This window comes from Triticum urartu, chromosome 1A (genome assembly GCF_056163025.1).
Source record: "Triticum urartu cultivar PI428250 chromosome 1A, HENAU_Tu73, whole genome shotgun sequence".
NCBI classification, from domain to species: domain Eukaryota; kingdom Viridiplantae; phylum Streptophyta; class Magnoliopsida; order Poales; family Poaceae; genus Triticum; species Triticum urartu.
The window spans coordinates 542,812,781-542,831,135 of record NC_141873.1 but is presented as its reverse complement, the minus strand read 5'-3'; the positions used below and the strand labels follow the sequence as shown (position 1 = coordinate 542,831,135).

Genomic DNA, 18,355 nt, shown 5'->3' with positions numbered 1-18,355 from the left:
GGTGCTTTGGTCCACTTGCACACGAGCGTTGGAAGTGGAGAAAGTCTTCCAATAATTTTCCACGAAGATAATAGACGCATTCACCTATTCTTTCCCTCTTCCAAAAATCAAATCGTTCCTCAGATGCCAAGCTCTCCAAAACATAAATAACACTTGCTCGCGTACCGGAGACTCCAATTGGTCAAGCAGGATGAGAAGCCAGTCTGGCCCTGTAAATTTGAACAACTCCTTCCTTGGAATATTCCATACATCCCCCAAGGCGATACGCAAAGCACGCACCTTAGGGCAGGTCACCAGAGCATGGAAGATATTTTCGTCGTGAACTGCGCATATAGTACACATACCGGAGACCGTTTGATGGTGAGTTACTCTATTCACCTGAATCGCCAAACTGTTGGTCGCAGCTCTCCAAGCAAAAATTCTAATTTTTTGCGGAACCTTAGCCTTCCAAATAACGTCCCACGGTCTTCTTTCCTCATTAATAGCAGCACTGGATATTCCTATCTCACCCCGGTTGTCCTTGAGATTTAAAGCCAGTCTGTACGCACTTTTCACAGAGAACATACCACTTTTCTTATAGTGCCAAGCAACTAGATCACCGTCTCCCACAGACTGAATGCGTAAGTTTAGGATCTCTTCGGCATCATGATGAAAGAACTAATGCCTAATCAAATTTTCATCCCATCTCCCACTCATGAATAATTCCAACACCCACTTCAGTCTAGTTCGATGCTTTTTAGCTGTAATTTTTTGTCCTGAAATTCTTGGAAGCCAGTTATATCTCCATATGTTAATTTTTTTACCATCGACCACTCTCTATATAACCCCTTGTTTTAACAGTTCTAGACCATACATGATACCTTGCTAATTCACGGAGGTGGCTTGCCAAAACACCAAACAGAAAATTGGCTATGTGCATGCATGGCGAAGGATGCACGGCGGGAAATACACGAGTCATCATGCATGGATGGACCGCAAACAATGAGCCGAAAACAAATAAATTAAACAGGAAGGCAGGGTCTTATTTTATTAATAATGTGAGGAAAGGAAACAAACACAACACTGATGAAAACACAAACGACGAGCCCGGCTGCCTATAGCTAGAGAGCCGCGCATACACCGGACACACATGACAAGACACAGCTTATGCATGGGAGCTGCTGATGACAAGATACAGTTTATGCATGGGAGCTGCTGATGACAAGATACAGTTTATGCATGGGAGCTGCCGGAAGAAAAGCAAACTAAACAAAACAGTCACACGCGGCCACAAACGAGTACCGTACCTCAACACGCACGCACTCGCGACCCCGGCCGGCCGTCGCGTCCTGATCATGCATGGCGTCGCCGTGCTAGAGGATCGGGCACTGCGCCGGCTTGTATTCGACGGGGGAGCCGTCTTTCACCCACTGATTGAAAATGAGATAGAAATGCCACTGCACCGCCCCGTTCCTCTTTACCAAAAGGTCGACGGAACGGCACTTCCAGTCGCTCCCGATCTCCAGCCACCAGGTCTTGTGAACCTCTAGGCGGAGGCCGCATGGTTTCACGCACGGCCCGCCCTGGATGGTGAACTTGGTCTTACTGCCCACGTCGAACCTGGAACCAGCGGCACTTTGTATAGTTTTCAGGGCGACGCCGCCCACGACCTCCGTGCTGAACACAGTGAAGGTGAGATCTGAGTCCGTGCCCGCCCAATTTTCATTGAACGTCGACACAACAAACTCGTAGTCACACAGTTGCACCGGGCTCTGGCTGTTGCCGGTGCAGGCGACCGCGGCGGCGACTAGGATGACAAGGGCGAGTTTCGCTGCGGCCATGGCCGCGGTGGCTAGCTAGCTTACCTCCGATATGAATATGAATACGGTGTAGTCTATAGATGGATGGATAGATGAGTTGCTAGTTACTTGCGCTTGCTCTCCCGCTTTCGATGCATGTTGAGCAGCTAGGTAGCTGCATTTATATAGAGCTCTTGGCCAGGGAGGTCACCGTGCGATTATGCTTCTCCTACACGCCCCGAGCTGACTTTTACCATCTATCACGTTCCTAGCCATTACTACACCACATGAACCTAGCTAGCTAGCTAGCTAGTGTTAATCCTATGCACCAAGTTGACAAGCTCAGTACGAAGCGCCGAGCACATTGTGATGGGGTGATTGCTCGAATTTGCTTCTTTCCTATACTGCCTCCGTCCCTGAATAAGTGCACTTCTACGTTTTGTTCTAAATCAAAGTCTTAAATTTTGACCAACTTTATAAAAAATAGTAGTAGCATACATGACATCAAGTTTGTATATTACGAAAGTACATTTCAAAAAGGATCTAGTTATACTAATTTAGTGTCATACATGCTGCTACTTTTCCCTATAAAGTTGATCGAAGATTTAAAACTTTGATTTAGGTCAAAGCTAGATGTACACTTGTTCGTGGACGGAGCGAGTAGATATTAGAGTTTTTTTTTCTATTACATGTAGAGTGTGTTGGAGTCCGTAGGATTAAACTTTGTCTAAAACAGTGAGGTCAGATATGATGTCATCCTAGGACTTGATGTAAGCGCTGAGGTCATCCTATGAAATGAGATCACACTATTGGAATCTGGGATTTCGCCTAGTTCTATGGTTTCGCTGAGTTCAATTCATCAGGACTTCGGCGGAGTAATGTGTCTGCCGAGTTTCTTGATAATTGGACTTGACAGTGACGCGCAACTCGCCAAACTTCGACGTTTGCCTAGTGCCAGGAAAAAGGGACTCGGTGAAAGAAAGAAACTCGGCAGTGTAGCACATTGGCCGAGTTCCGCTTGAAATAAACTCGCCAGTGACTGACAGGCGGACCCCACCAACGACCAGGCGATGGAAACATGACAGCGGTAAAAGTTTGGTTTCTACTACCGTAAACTCGACAATCTTTTTGCCTTTATGTTTTTTCATACGGAATTCCAGGGGTCAAGTCTATCTCTAGCATCTTCAGAAAAAACACTTGGCAAACAGCTAATGGGGGCCCACAGGGCCGGCTACAGCAGGCGCTGCACCGCCGGACATCGCGGCCATTGACGGGTTCCGACTAGGGGGCCTCTCACCACATCAGTCGCTAAAACTAATGAAATAAAATGAAGCGTATTCTCGATTTACTCTTTGAAACTCTTCAAAGATATGAAGCATATAAAACATCAAATATATAGATTCAGCTAAAAGAATATCATTTAAAAAAGGTGAAGAATCAATTATATAGGTATGCTCTAAGTGCCCAACACATATAGCACGTCCATGAGATCACAAAACATAGTGCAGTGAATTGACTTATGATTTACTTGCATGAACTGACCAGAGACTGAGCGAAGTTATTGCATGAAGAATGAGCTACCGATTCCTCGCCATGCGTTCATACTATTCCATCCCTCCAAGATGGACCTGCGACGCGAGCATCCATGCATGTGATCAATCCACGACCTGGACCTGGTCGTGCCTGCATGGTAGGGGTGCAGAGCGGCGTCCCGTGAAGTCACGCAAAAGTGCCCAGCTAGTACAAAATACTCAAACGCACTCTTATCCAGCTAAAACAGAATTTTCTCGTTTTGATCTGGAAGCAGGGCGGATCGGGTGGCGCCATGCAACCCTACTGCATGGTTATGTATGTTCACACCGAACCTCTTCGATCCATGTGACACCGCCACTTGTATATATTCTTACATTGTATGCACGTTGCACGATCGCGTGAATCAACAGCACCTTGCCTGCCGGATGGAGAGTTGAAACTTGAAACGGTCTTGCCACACTGATATTTTCGCTTCATGTATAGACTTTTTTTTGCGAGATTTCATGTATAGACTTTGCACCATGGCACAGTGCCCGAGGTCAAGTGGTCAACTATGTACAAAGAGCAGGGGGGGGGGGGGGGGGGGGGTACGTAGTACATATTTGCTCTATAGACATGTCACCGCTCGCCACACAGCGCCCAAGGTCAAGAGATCAACTGGAATCAGAAGCGTAAAATAGGAGTACAAGTGGCCAAATTAAACTTGTGAAGATTCAAAACTGCCGTGGCTAAGAGAAGCATGGCTCCGATGTCAGTCTGTTCTATCATTCAAACTGCAGTAGATAGCTGGAGGGATTGTTCACTAGAACGCCCCATCGCTCGCTGTACTTGGGGACAAGTGGATGAGAATCTAATCGAGCATATGGTTATGAACGAATCGGATGATCCAAAGCTCTGGCTTTTCGCAATGAAGGAATCATTATCACATGTGAAGCAAGTATTTGTTGCCCTCACCGTCAGGCAATTCATGATTGGGAATTCCAGAATCCAATATCTACTTTCGCCTTTAATAGTAGGTACATAACGAAACTAGAGTTAGTTATGTCAAAGTCAGGCACGAGCAGCAGAGCACTGTGGTCAAGCAATCCCAAGGGTTGGCTGCCACCAGAAGCGTGCTCAGTTAAAACTAATGTTTAGATAAAAGACATAATTTGCGTCCGACTTTAAATTAATAAAACCGCCGGACTTTGCCACAGAGTTGTAGCAGAACTGATACAGACAGCAGACGACCCCCTACCTCTCGCTCCAGACAGAGGAGCGTCGACCCAGCCAGAAAATCAGAAGGGGGTAGGTAACCTGTCGGTGCAGTCATGTGTAAAAGGGGAGACACACCAGAGCGTCAACCGCCAGAACTGAGGTCGTTCCAAGATATGATCCAAGCCAGCTCGAGCACGCGACATGAATAGAGGAGACCTGCACACACCAACGACGCCCTCAAGAGGGTTATGATGCAGAAGTGTCACCATAGCCAGGTCCGCAAGCACAGACATGGATTTTACCCGGTGCTTCTTTTATCCATGAATGTCAAATTTCAAAATTGCAAGTCCATAGCTTAGTTTAGGTTGCCACTTGTGAAAGATACTCAATGAGAAGTATCTTGCGCTGCCATCGGACGTGGGGTGTGAGAAGAGCAAAGTTTTTGGTCGTTTAAAAGATAGATGTTGTGAGAGGGTGCATGGGTGGATGGAAAAATTGCTTGCAAGCAGTGGGAAGGAAATTCTGATAAAATCTGTTACTCAAGCAATACCCACATCTTCTATGTCGGTTATCAAGCTTACTAGGTACTTGTGTCGGCACATAACTTTCATGGTCCGCAAGTTTTACTGGGCAGCAACAAGGGAAAGGAAGACGGCGTGGGTATCATGCACTAAAAAAAATAGCGCTCTATAGCATCGCTAATAGCATGCTATACCGTGTAGAGAATTGTCTCGCTAAATAAATCAGTGTACAATATCTCATTAATAGCGCGCTATCGTAATTTAAGGGGCCGCACTATTTTGTATTGCGTGCTATTATTTTCCTTGCTATCATGGGACAATATGACCATGTCAAAATATAAAGGGGGTCTAGGCTTTTGGGATTTGGAAATTTTCAACTTGGCACTTCTTGCACGCGAAGCATGGAGGCCGGACTCGTAAGTGCGTGCATGGTCAAGGCTATATATTACCATGAATTTGATATTCTCTCCGCCATCATGGACATCTGTCCGTCGCAGGTTTGGAGATCAATTTGCGGGGGCCAAGATGTCATGAAACTCGGCTTGGTGCGGTGGATGGGGGATGGTAGAATCTCGAATGCTTGGAATAATAATTGGCTGCCAAGAGATCACATGCTCCGACTGGTATGTGCGATTTCTAATGAACCTCCTCAGATGGTTGCAAACTTTATTGTTAGAGCGACGAGAGCATGGGATACTAGTGCACTGGCCGCACACTTACTCCCCATGAACACCGAAACAGTGTGTCAAATTCCGTTGGACACGTGAATCAATCGGATTGTTGGGTATGACAGTACGAGAAAAATGGCACATAAATTTCATGGTCCACAAGATTTACTGGGGCAGCAAGAAGGGAAAGGAAGATGGTGTGGGTATCATGCACTAAAAACCAGCGCTCTATAGCGTCGCTAATAGCATGCGATAGCGTGTAGAGAATTGTCTCGCTAAATAAATCAGGTTACAATGTCTCATTAATAGGGCGCTATCGTATTTAAGGGGCCGCACTATTTTGTATTACGTGCTATTATTTTCCTTGGTATCATGGGACAATATGACCATGTCAAAATATAAAGGGGGTCTAGGCTTTTGGGATTTGGAAATTTTCAACTTGGCACTTCTTGCATGCCAAGCATGGAGGCCAGACTCATAAGTGTGTGCATGCTCAAGGCTATATATTACCCTGAGTTTGATATTCTCTCCGCCATCATGGGCATCTGTCCGTCGCACGTTTGGAGATCAATTTGCGAGGGTCAAGATGTCATGAAACTCGGCTTGGTGCAGTGGAGGGGGATGGTAGAATCTCGAATGCTTGGAATAATAATTGGCTGCCAAGAGATCACATGCTCCGACTGGTATGTGCGATTTCTAATGAACCTCCTCAGATGGTTGCAAACTTTATTGTTAGAGCGACGGGAGCATGAGATACTAGTGCACTGGCCGCACACTTCCTCCCCATGGACACTGAAACCATGTGTCAAATTCCGTTGGACACGTGAATCAATCGGATTGCTGGGTATGACACTACGAGAAAAATGGCACATAAATTTCATGGTCCGCAAGTTTTACTGGGGCAGCAAGAAGGGAAAGGAAGATGGTGTGGGTATCATGCACTAAAAAATAGCGATCTATAGCGTCGCTAATAGCATGCGATAGCGTGTAGAGAATTGTCTCGCTAAATAAATCAGGTTGCAATTTCTCATTAATAGGGCGCTATCGTATTTAAGGGGCCGCATTATTTTGCATTGCGTGCTATTATTTTCCTTGGTATCATGGGACAATATGACCATGTCAAAATATAAAGGGGTCTAGGCTTTTGGGATTTGGAAATTTTCAACTTCGCACTTCTTGCGCGCCAAGCATGGAGGCTGCTCCAGTAGCCAGACTCGTAAGTGCGTGTGTGGTTAAGGCTATGTATTACCCTGAGTTTGATCTTCTCTCCACCATCATGGGCATCTGTCCGTCGCAGGTTTGGAGATCAATTTGCGGGGGGTCAAGATGTCATGAAACTCGGCTTGGTGCGGAGGATAGGGGATGGCAGAATCCCGAATGCTTGGAATGATAATTGGCTGCCACGAGATCACATGCTCCGCCTTGTATGTGCGATTCTATTGACCCTCCTCAGATGGTTGCAAACTTTATTGTTAGAGCGACGGGAGCATGGGATACTAGTGCACTGGCCGCACACTTCCTCCCCATGGACACTGAAACAGTGTGTCAAATTCCGTTGGACACGTGAATCAATCGGATTGCTGGGTATGACACTATGAGAAAAATGGTGTTTTCACGGTTCGGTCTGCCTATAAACTGTTAATTGCATGGTATTTGGTGCGATCGTCCATGCCGACCAGCGCCAAGCGAGCACGCGCGTAGATTGTGCCCACTTCGGTGTGCGCTATCTGCAATGCTGCCAATCAATGGCAATGGACCTTGTAGGGTAAGGTAGAGTGGCCGCTCTACCTTAAATTATGACAAAAATATATTTACATTTTTTTCTGAAAAGGAGGATAAGTCTGGGTCTCAACATTAAACGATGCACATAGCCGTATATTATTAAGAATGTAAAATCCAGCCGTTGGGCAATTTCAACCCAGAAATAAAGCAAAAAGAAAACCTCAGGCCGTATACATCGCGACAGTAACTCCATTAGATAGACATTAAACTATGATACAAGACAAAATCAGTGGCAGAGCTAGCATCAAATTCCCCCAGGACTAAGCTAGCTTGAATGATGCACTCCAGTGATTTTGTATATTTTATAAGAAGGAACATCAAAGGCTACTATTTCTAGGCCTAGGGCTATAGCCGCCCCAACTACCCTAGGCCTGTCTCCGCCATTGGACAAAATCAAAACAAAAATACACAACTCCTAGGCTACGCCTTCAACAAGAAATCACCACCTTCAATCCACCACCTTCAGCCAGGAGATGACACAGGTGCGCATCGACATAGCCTGATCAGAGATTTTGTGTTTTCACCGGAGTGCATAAACTCGTCAGTGAAGCCGTCTGTACCAACTCCTCGATAACCTTTGGAGAAGACATCGGAAGACAAAGATGTCTCATACCGCCTCTCCCACCATTGTCGCACCACCGTCGACCTAGTAGCAACATGCTAAACATGACACCTCTGCCCAAGGATCATGTTGCACCTACCGATAGCAGGCATGATTGGACACCTCCGCATGAGATGTCGTTCATAGCATCTGCTAGCGGCGCCTCCGCATGCGGCTTCACATACCAGCAACGAGCATTGCTCGACGTCTCCGGAATAAACGCATGTGTCACCTGCAGAGCCGCATCGAACCCGGTCTATTGACGGAGGGGACGTCCCATACCGCCGCCAGCCTCAGAAAGGCTGTCACCACCTCAAGATCTAGTCTGCAAGTTGCCCACACGACCATGGAGTTCGCTACCGTCGAAGAAGATGGGTCGCCGCCCTGATTTAGGGCGCTACAAAGAGCAGCCACTGCCACGCCAGCCGCCGTCGTCGCCCATACAACGACAACCTCCGCCTTGGCTGTCAGATCCGGGTACTAGGGCCAGAATCCCTTGTGTGCCGACCCATGGTCAGCTGCGCTCGACCTCTCGGCACGCCGATGAGAAGGCAACCACCAGTACAACCGCCCTGGCATCTGCTGCCGCTTCAGGCCGCTGTAGATCTGATCTGGGACAATGCATGTGCACCATGCACACGCGCGCCCGAGGCGCCATTGCAGCTAGCTCCGGCTACGCCCATGTGACACCCGCCTTTGCCAAGCCTCCGCGACGCCGCACTCCCACCGTAGGCCGAATGCCTTGCCGCCATCTGGACCCCGCAAGAGAAAAAGGAGGGCCCTGCTGTCGCCGACACCGGGAGGGCTTTGCCCGATGGTGGAAAGGGGAGGGAGGACCGGAGAGGAGAAGTTGTCTAGCGGCTAGGTTTCTGCCCGGGTCACCCGCAGGGAGGGCGACACGAGCGTCGCATATGCGAGCGTCAAGTGCAGTCAACCATATGCATATTCAACTGGCATGTCAATTTCATGCGTGGTGGCGGCTGGATCCTCTCGTTGAGGAAGAAAGGAGTAGAAACGAAGAGAAGAAGTCATGGGCTAGGGTAGGAGTACTGGACCGTGGGGAAAATATCCATTGATACCAACACACACATGCTCCCATGCTACCAACTTGAGAAGTTCGAATCTAAACATCTCAAAAAATTCTGAAAAAATCATGGATGTTAACAATACATATGTCGACAACCCTAAAAAATGCATATCAAAACTTGACATGCACATGGAGAAACAAAAGAAGACAAATTCAGATGTGAATAGTGTCAGTTTTGCTTTTGTCTTCTCTTGACACTATTCATGACAGATTTTCTTTTTTGTTTCTCGCTCGAATTTTGATTTGAATTTTTTAGGGGTTATCTTAACACGTGTCGTGAACATTCATGATTTTTTTCAGATTTTTTTTGAAATGTTTAAATTTGAAAAATTTAAATTGGTAGCATGGGAGCATTTGCGAGTTGGTATCACCTGATACTTCCCCTTAGACTGTTTTCTTTTTATTGTGGGCCGAGGCGCCTAGTTAAGTGGTGGGATGGTGGATACCCTTAAGATTAAGATTGTGGCTTCCAACGAATTGCTCTCCGGTTTTTCGATGTTGAACAACTAGCTAGCCAGCAGCTGCATTTATAAGCTCTTATGCTTCTCCCACGCGCCAGCACGCACGGTGGTGCCTGCTTCCACCTTCATCAGAGCTAACTTTTACCATCTAGTTTCACATTCCTAGCTACTACTACACCAGATGAACCTAGCTAGCTAGAGTTAATGCTATGCACCAAGTTGACGAACTCAATATATGAGGCGCCGAGCACATTGCGTCTGGCTGTTTGCTGGAATATGCATGCTTCTTTCCTAAGCTAGTATTAGAGCAACTCTAGCAGATCCCGCAAAAACTTGACCCGCAAAACGCGTTTGCGGTTTCATGAAGATCGCGTTTGCAGGTCAAAAACTAGCGCGGCTGAACAGAAACCGTATTTAAAACTGCATAATTTGAAAAAACACTTTCGCGGGAGAAATTGCACCTCGTTGACGCGAGTAGTTCATCACATACTACATAGATTTTACATAATCAACACACTACAAACATAGTTCATACTACATATTACGTTAATGCTAGTACTAGAGGGGGTCGGATCTGACGGCGGCCAGGTCGCGGCAATGGACGACGCCGTGGAGGAGAAGGACGCTCAATCCTCCTCGCCGGAGCTGCAAAGGTCGACATACTTCGCCCTCTGCTCCTCACGGATGCGGCACCACTCCTCATCCTTCTCCTTGGCGACGAGGTTGGCGGCGACCGACTGCCGCCACTGGAGGTCTTCGAGCTTCTTGGCGTGGCGCCAGCACTCCGCCTCCTCGCACACACTTCGTTTGGCGATGGCGGCCGCAACGGTGTCGACGTCGGCGACGTAGTCTTCCGGTCCGGCGACTCCACGGCGGCCGAGCGAGCGGGCTCTTCGGGCTCCTCTTTGACGGGGACGAAGTCGAACTCGTCCGGCTCCTCCAGCTCCTCCTCGTCCTCCGACCACTCCCTCTTCACGGGGAGAAGGCCCGCGCTGGAGGAGGAGAAGCTCCCGCGTACGAAGATCTCCGGAGGAGAAGGACACGCGCCGGCGGTCGTACTCCTCCGTCTCGCTCCGCCAGAAGCTCGCCGGCGGCGACAGGCCGCAGTTGGTCCACTTCCGGGCCCCGCGCTTCCTCGCGACGTCCGACCGGACGCGCCGCTCACGCTCTGGGTCGCTTCCGCAGTCGGATCTACTGCCGGAGCCGCGTCTGGAGCTCCACATGCGGCCCTACATGGCGGCTGGAGGCAGGGAGGTGGTCGCCGGCGGCGAGAAATGTGGAGAAGGGGGTTGGGAATCGCGTGGCTCGGCGGCGGCGGGCGATAGGGTTTCCACCCGCAAACGAGCCGCGGAACCGTAGATATAGCGGTCGGGTGTGCGGTTTGCGGGCCGCGGCAAAAAAATTGCAGGCCGGGCGAGTATGCGGGCTCTATTCTGGCCAGAAAATTGAGTCGAGCCCGCATACTCGTCGGAATTTTGCAGGTCTGCATGTTTTGCGGGGTGTGCTAGAGTTGCTCTTAGAGTTTCTTTTTTCTGCTACATGTAGAGTCTGTTGGAATCAACCTTGTTGTACTTGTAGTAGTTCATGTTTTATTCATACTAGATGACCCGGTGCGCCATTTTGCAGGTCTGCATGTTTTGCGGGGTGTGCTAGAGTTGCTCTTAGAGTTTCTTTTTTCTGCTACATGTAGAGTCTGTTGGAATCAACCTTGTTGTACTTGTAGTAGTTCATGTTTTATTCATACTAGATGACCCGGTGCGCCAAATGGCGCAGAGACCCATTTGAAACCATGTTCGTGTTGAGAAATATTTGCCTTTTTTAGTAACTTTATGTTTGATCAAGGATAGAGACCATGTCAAACCCGAAGTGTTTTGAACGTGTATTTGGACAACGTGCCATTTGGCTCTATGTTACCCAAGTAAGGTGCAAGGTCCAAATTCAAGCATCAAGAGTAATGATTCTAAACCTTTTGTAACAGAAACCTTTGCATTTGTTAGTAACTTCGAGTTTTAGCAAGCACCGAGGGTAATAATTCTAAACCTTTTATATAAAAAATTAAGGAATACCTATGTTCAAACTATATACTTTAGCATGTGAAACTAATTCAAACTGTGCAAGTTGAAATATTTAGAGACCGATCGTAAAATTGCCGGCTCCACTCTACTGCGACGCGAGGGCCGGCTTGCTGCACCTTCCCCACATAATTGGCCATAAAATTTTCAATTGTCTACATTAGTATTTCTTAGACACCATATAGGAGATGAGAGAACAGTAAAAACATTGTTAAATGAAAACTATGTACCTTAGCTATCTAAGGCTTATGAAAACTGCAACCTTGAAAGAGGAAAAACAACATTAGAAATCTTAATGTTCCTGGTCCTGAATAGTGTATTCGTCTAAATATGTAGTTGATCACCTGGTGCAAAGTAAAAAAACTTCTCATGATATACCGCTGGGAACCTAAAAGCAAGTCATCACACATACAAACATTCCAAGGGAAAATGCGTAAACTCACAACTCAAACAAACTACTAACAGGACCATGTATGATTTTGCAGCTTAGAATCTACATAAAACAGAACAGTGCAGGTAACCTCTGCCTGAATCTCACTACTAACTTTATTCAAACATTTATTCTTAGATCATCCGTACTCCTTTTATGTACAAATCATGCAATATCTCTGTCTAAATCAATGCCAATGCATGCACATGCACAAGTCTGAACTAAACAACATATATGATATAGCATAATTATATGATCTAAAATAGATGCATGATCAGGGGAGGAAGATGGTGAAGCCAAAGATGAGCAACTGAGATTGGGGAACGACGACCGGCGAGCAGCAGCCCATAGTGATGGCCGGCTCCATTCGACCATGACGTGAGCAACGCCGGAGCTCCGGCCTGGCTGCTCCTTCCCCATGCCCGTCCTACTCATCCTCCCCTGCTTCTCCACACCAAGCATGAAGACCACACCAGCCAGGCTCTCTTATGGCGACGACCTGCGCCCGATCCAGAATCCTTGCTGCACAAGGAAATAGATGACCCGAAGCAGTCCAATAATTAGTAGCATCAGAGATCTCATACATAGCGCATTCAGAAATATAACGGTTTACATTCTGGTCAATGGCAGCATGAAGTCCAAAAGCATCAAGTGAAGCAAGAAGAAAGGTTTAAAGATAGTTGAAGGTAAAGAAAATCCTTAGGGTTATTTACAACAATTTATTTAGGTTGCTTTCATAAAGCATAGTGCGACACCATCCAGTTAACAATATGAAGTGGATGGCCGTCTCAATTCCTTGCTTCATGCGATGAACAAATCTGTGTAAAAATACACAATGTTAGTTACTGCATGGACACAATGTGTTGGAAAGTTGACCGAAAATGGTAATTATATTACTTTATCATAGGTTATGGGAGTAATCACTGCATATTCCATCGGTACCAAAGATTAGCTAAAATAACTCTTTTCTAAGAAACAAATGACAATCTATCTGGTGTAGATATATACTATAGATGGAGTGTTTTCAGCAAACCAATTAGCTTTACACTTAGAACCCAGCTCAGAATAAAAAGGGAACTTATAATGAGAAAGGAGGGAATTTTATAAGCATATTAATCTCTACATCATAGACTCTTTGTGAATCTGGACCATTATTAATAATTTAACATGTCATGACCTATTTTGTTCTCATGTCAATGGAAAGAAACACCTACTCACACATGTAAAAAGGCTAAAGCTACCACTGAACCAAAGCTATGAAGAAACTTCAATTCTAATGTTGTGTGAAACAACCTTTTGTCAGAACAAACCAAGCCTATGCAAAACTGTAATGCAAATTACAGAATAAACTTAGTAACACAACTATTTGTTTGTTTGATGGCAAATTTTAATTCTACGAAAGAAAGCAAAATGCTGAGAGACTTATCAAGGGATACCTGAATTTCATTGGCGTGTGCAATTTCTAGGAGTAAAGAACTCTGTTGCTCACATTCATATACATCTTCTAATCAAGAATAGTCTACAAAAGTGCATGCTAAGATGTAGTCTGAAGAAAACAATTATAAGTATGCCCAAACCAGAAAATCGATGTAATATCTTGTAAAACAAATATCAAAATCATGCCTAATTTCACCTTTTAGGGATTAGAGCAAGATTCAGAAATAGAAGCATCCTTATTAAATGCTCTCTGCTCTGAACCACAGTTTCAGAATGATTCTGAAAGTACAAATGCCTAGAGGCTTCTTGATGTAAATTTGGAACAAATATGAATCCAATGTATGGAGAAATAAGACAGAGGCCAAATTTTTTTTCTACTAAGCTGTATCTTGTATGAAACTGCGCCCAGATACAATTGGTATCAAACAATTTGGTTCCAGGTATTAAAAGGAAAAGGTAACCTCCTTATTTTTCAGGTAATATCAAAAATGTGGGTCTACAGAAGATTTAATAGACCTACAGAGTTAGTTTCTGAGCTACCAATTTAAATAATTTAATGAGAAAGCTAATCCCATGACCAAAGTGTGTCTGTATGTTGTGCTAACTACACTTTAAGGCTTGAAGAAAATGTACATATATGTTAGGCGACATAACAATGTGATGGTTGTATGCATCAATTAATGCAGAGGCCGGGGGTTTTAACCTCCTTTTCCAAAAAAAACGTGAGCTATTCATTCAGTAGAAAATTGCAACCAAGTATAGAACCGGCAAATTAAACAATATTTGGATCCATCCTCTAAGAATAGCTATTAATCAAACATCATACCTTGTGTCGTTGGCATAAGTTGATGGCAAGCTAGGACAGCAAATAAAAGTAGATCCGCTACTTCTAGTAATTCTACCAGACACCTGCATGGAGAAAACATGGCATCAGAGGTTAACGATCAAACACGTGGCAAGCATCAAGCAAGGCCATCAACCATTTAAGTAATAATACAGGAAAAGAACCACCATATATGTGAAGGAGCGAGCTTTGAAATAGAACATCGCTGAGGCAAGTTGGCTAATGCGTTTCAATTAGGATAGGATAGGAGTGACAGTTAGTACTTAGAAGCTCTCTTGCTCCTCTTAAGAACTTAAAAGGTCCTTTCTTTTCTTTTCTCGACAATACGTGTTGGGAGACCAGCTCATGAACAGAAAGCATTCCAGCGAGGATGCACATACTTAATATGGTTTGGCTCATAACATAGTTGAAATTCGTTGTCTCAACATAAACAGTTGAAATTCACATTAATTTTGGTAGAAACATATTTCACATTAATTTCGGTAGAAACATATTTCACATTAATTTTAATTAAGAGGAGCAGGGGCATTTCCTCAATGAGATGGCAGATGCAAGCAATTGTGATCAGCAGAAAAGGCTAAATCGTCAGGGTGCCGACGACATAGATCAATTCTTTGTTTGGGAACTGACCTTACGATGAACCAACTTGGGTCGATACACACATCGTATAAAATCTACCAGACCAGGTACTACCACGACTTGACTCCACGAGGCCCACAAACTTCCAACGACGTGAAACCACCGTCAGCATCAGATAGCTTAATTCATAAATCCTGGCACCTCCACCAAACAGCTATTTCACATCTTCAGTACAAAAAACAAAGAATGTTTATTTGAAATGATTGACATGTGCTTTATGATTATTTAAATCACAGAATTTGCTCTGTCGTCCATCAACATAAACAGTGAAAGAAAATTAGACCAAAACACCTTTTTATGTAGAAGAGGCGAGCAGACTATTTAAAAACATGGCATATATTTCTGCATATAACTCAATGTGAAGTGGAGTAGTGGCTGACCTTGCAAAAAGACTCCTTTTCTCGAGGGAGTTAAGCCATACATATTAGAGGCGAGTAGAGAGCGGCCGTACTTGTCACCGGCTTCCACGTAGCCGCGCCATAAGCACGAAGCTGAGAGGCCATAAACATGCAGAGGCTGCTTTCAAAGATTACACAGGTTACTCTCCAGGAAGAAAATATATAATTCATAGAATTATATCGACATGGAAAATCTTTTGATCTCCATGATTCCACTGAGATTGGTTTGCCTGGGGCTCGGGACCCACTCAGGACTGTAGGATAGCAAAATCAACGGATCAAACAAACTGCACAATGGGAAATTTCATGGCAATACAAGACCAGGAGGAGGGAACCTGTGATAGCAGGGTGCATTCAGTTGGGGGTGATGAACCCCGAGCTCTCCGTCGCCAAAGAGTCCCTCATTTGCCACCACCGAAATTACTCTCAATTAGTCTACTCCTGGTTAGGCCTGAACCAGACAATTATTCAAAATTCAGTTTAGCAGAGATTTCGAGCACCACCAACCGCTAGCTGCTGGGGGATTCATGCAATGACCGCAGTAACCTAAGCCAATGCAGTAATGGCATGATACAACACAAAACTGGGCACGCGTTGTTCTGTGTTTTAAACAGACCACGCAGAAAATAGGAACCAAATCAAACACTGAATCGTCGGGCACTAAATTCATCATATAGACCATATGTCCTAGTAATGCAGCTAAACTATGCTCTGAATTGGTGCACACAAGACCAACAGATTACTGCACACGAGACTTGTATGTGGATACGCATCAGTAACAAATCATCAAGTGCATTCCCTGAAAATCACTCCGTTATATAGCAGACCAAATTAGTAAGACGCGAACAATGAAGAATATCTTCCCTGGATCAGACACCAAAGCCAACAAAAGTCTATGGGTTACACATTAACAATATAGCGCTGTCATTCCCATCTTTTACACGAAAACAGCATATAGTCATGTTCTTGTATATCATGCACCAAAGAAATAACAGGTATCTGCTGCTGCATCAACATGTTTTTCTTTGTACTACTTTCCCTTTTGCACCGTCCAAAAAAAATCGATTTTTTGGTTTGCAAGGCCTCTTGCTCTGGGAATACACAACCATGTATCCTCATTTGACAGGTCATGAAGATTGGATCAAAAATTGCGTGAAAACTCTAGACCAAAATAAAAAATGCATCCCTGCCGGTCCAGCATTTATAATACAAATGCAATATTATTTTAGCATCTAATAACAAGCAGACAAGTACAAAAGATGGTGTTTTTCATAACCTCACCAGAGATGCGGAGAGCAAAAAGAGGGCAAATTCCCCAAAACTGATTAACGAATGTGTCACTTCAAGCGTATCCTAGAGAAACTATGCTTCTTGGCTGTCTTTTGACATCTCTTCCATTTCCAATTCCTTGACTGCTGCTATGAGGCTGCGGGTAATGCCCTTAAGGTATAGTCCACTGCCCTCCATTTCCTCCAGGAGCTTCTCAGCTGTTCTCCAGTCCATAGCCTTCAGACATAACGACTGGATGAGTTTGTTATACTCATCCACATTTGGCTGCACCCCGTCCTCCTTCATCTCCTTTAGGCACTCCAGGGCCTTCTCAAACTCCTCCATCTTGCAGTAACCACAGATCAGTATGTGATAATGGGCTTCATCAATCATGCCTCCCTTTGCGTAGCCACTCATGATCATGCTGTATGTATAAACATCAGGGCGCAGCCCTCGCCTCTCCATCACCCTAATCATATCCTTTGCGTTCCTCCATTTCTCCCTCTTTAGACAATCCTGTGATGACAAAGTTGAACACTGCACTACCAGGAGCTGGGCCAAGATTCACCATCCTCATCAACAGCTTCTTTGCATCCTTCACATTCTTCATCCTGCACAAACTATGTATAACGGCAGCAAAGGACTTGCCTGCATGCTTAAGAGACTCTCCTTTGTATTCCTCCAACAGCTCCAGAGCCATACTGATGGTCTCGTCATTCTTCGCCAAAGCACCAACAAGGAAATCCAAGGATGACTTGGCCACGTAGGAATCTGAACCTTCTTCTCCTTCGCTGCTAGGTATACTGAATGTGCCTCCGTCACCTTCTTCCCCTTGCAAAAGAAGGTCACAATCTCACCGGCCTTCTTCCCATCAGCAAAGCACCCAGAGCTAATCATCTTCTCGCAAACTCCCCATGCAGCACCAACCATGGACTTCTTTCCAGCCGCTTGAATCGCCAGATAATAGCTGTCACCGTCCGAGGTACAGCCAAACTCACTGAACTTGTCAAGCACCTCTAGCGCCGCCTTCGATTTCTCGAGCTTCCAGAACATTGCTAGCACTCTGTTCAGCAGTGGGGTGCTCCAGGGTTAGCCGCGGATGATGTTGGAGGACCAATGGAGATGGTAGGGGAACGATAGGAGAGCACGGGAAGGTGCTGGATGGCCGCTGGGGTCGCCGGAGCGGGCCGGAATCGGCCGGCGGCTGCTGCCCTTCTCCAGATCGAGGCTGCACTCCTGGCCTCTCCTGCTCCAGATCGAGGCCCAGATCGAGACCATGCTCGGGAAGAGAGGAAGAGGAGGGGGAGGCGGAGCAGCCCTTCTCTGGCCGCTGCCAGGCGGGGAGGCGGAGCTGCGACGAGCGGCGGCGGAAGGGAGAGAAGGAGACGGAGGAGTGGCTGCGTGGCCGTGCGGGTCCTGCGGCGCGTCGCCGAGGGGATGGGAGGCGGCGACAGCAGGAGGAGGCGGGGAAGAGAAGAGTGGAGGGAGGAGAGGGAGATAGAGGAGGGCTCGCGGCGGAGGCGAGCGCGCGTGGACGAGGAGGGCGCTCGGGGAGGCGGCTGCGGATGCATGGGAGGAAGGTTTGGGGGCTAGGTTTCTACAGGCGGAGCGGCTGACTTTTATACAATAATACCCTCG

The 18,355-nt window shown here is 46.0% G+C and overlaps 1 protein-coding gene and 1 pseudogene across 2 annotated transcripts; both read right to left on the bottom strand.

Moving 5' to 3' along the window:
- Positions 1-1,001: 1,001 nt before the first annotated feature.
- Positions 1,002-1,928, bottom strand: LOC147992418 (uncharacterized). The gene has a single exon (XM_087530174.1). The coding sequence runs from the start codon at positions 1,818-1,820 to the stop codon at positions 1,353-1,355; it is 468 nt and encodes a 155-aa protein (XP_087386300.1). The 5' UTR covers positions 1,821-1,928; the 3' UTR covers positions 1,002-1,352.
- Positions 1,929-12,153: 10,225 nt separating this feature from the next.
- On the bottom strand, positions 12,154-18,288 carry LOC125533072 (uncharacterized; annotated as a pseudogene). Its single transcript, XR_015613968.1, has 4 exons — positions 17,993-18,288; positions 16,730-17,798; positions 15,431-15,899; positions 12,154-14,476 (listed from the first exon to the last, which is right to left on the bottom strand). The product of XR_015613968.1 is annotated as an uncharacterized LOC125533072 (transcript).
- Positions 18,289-18,355: the final 67 nt, after the last annotated feature.

Excerpts from the sequence above, each read along its gene's own strand:
- LOC147992418 (XM_087530174.1), bottom strand. The coding sequence starts at position 1,820 with ATGGCCGCAGCGAAACTCGCCCTTGTCATCCTAGTCGCCGCCGCGGTC.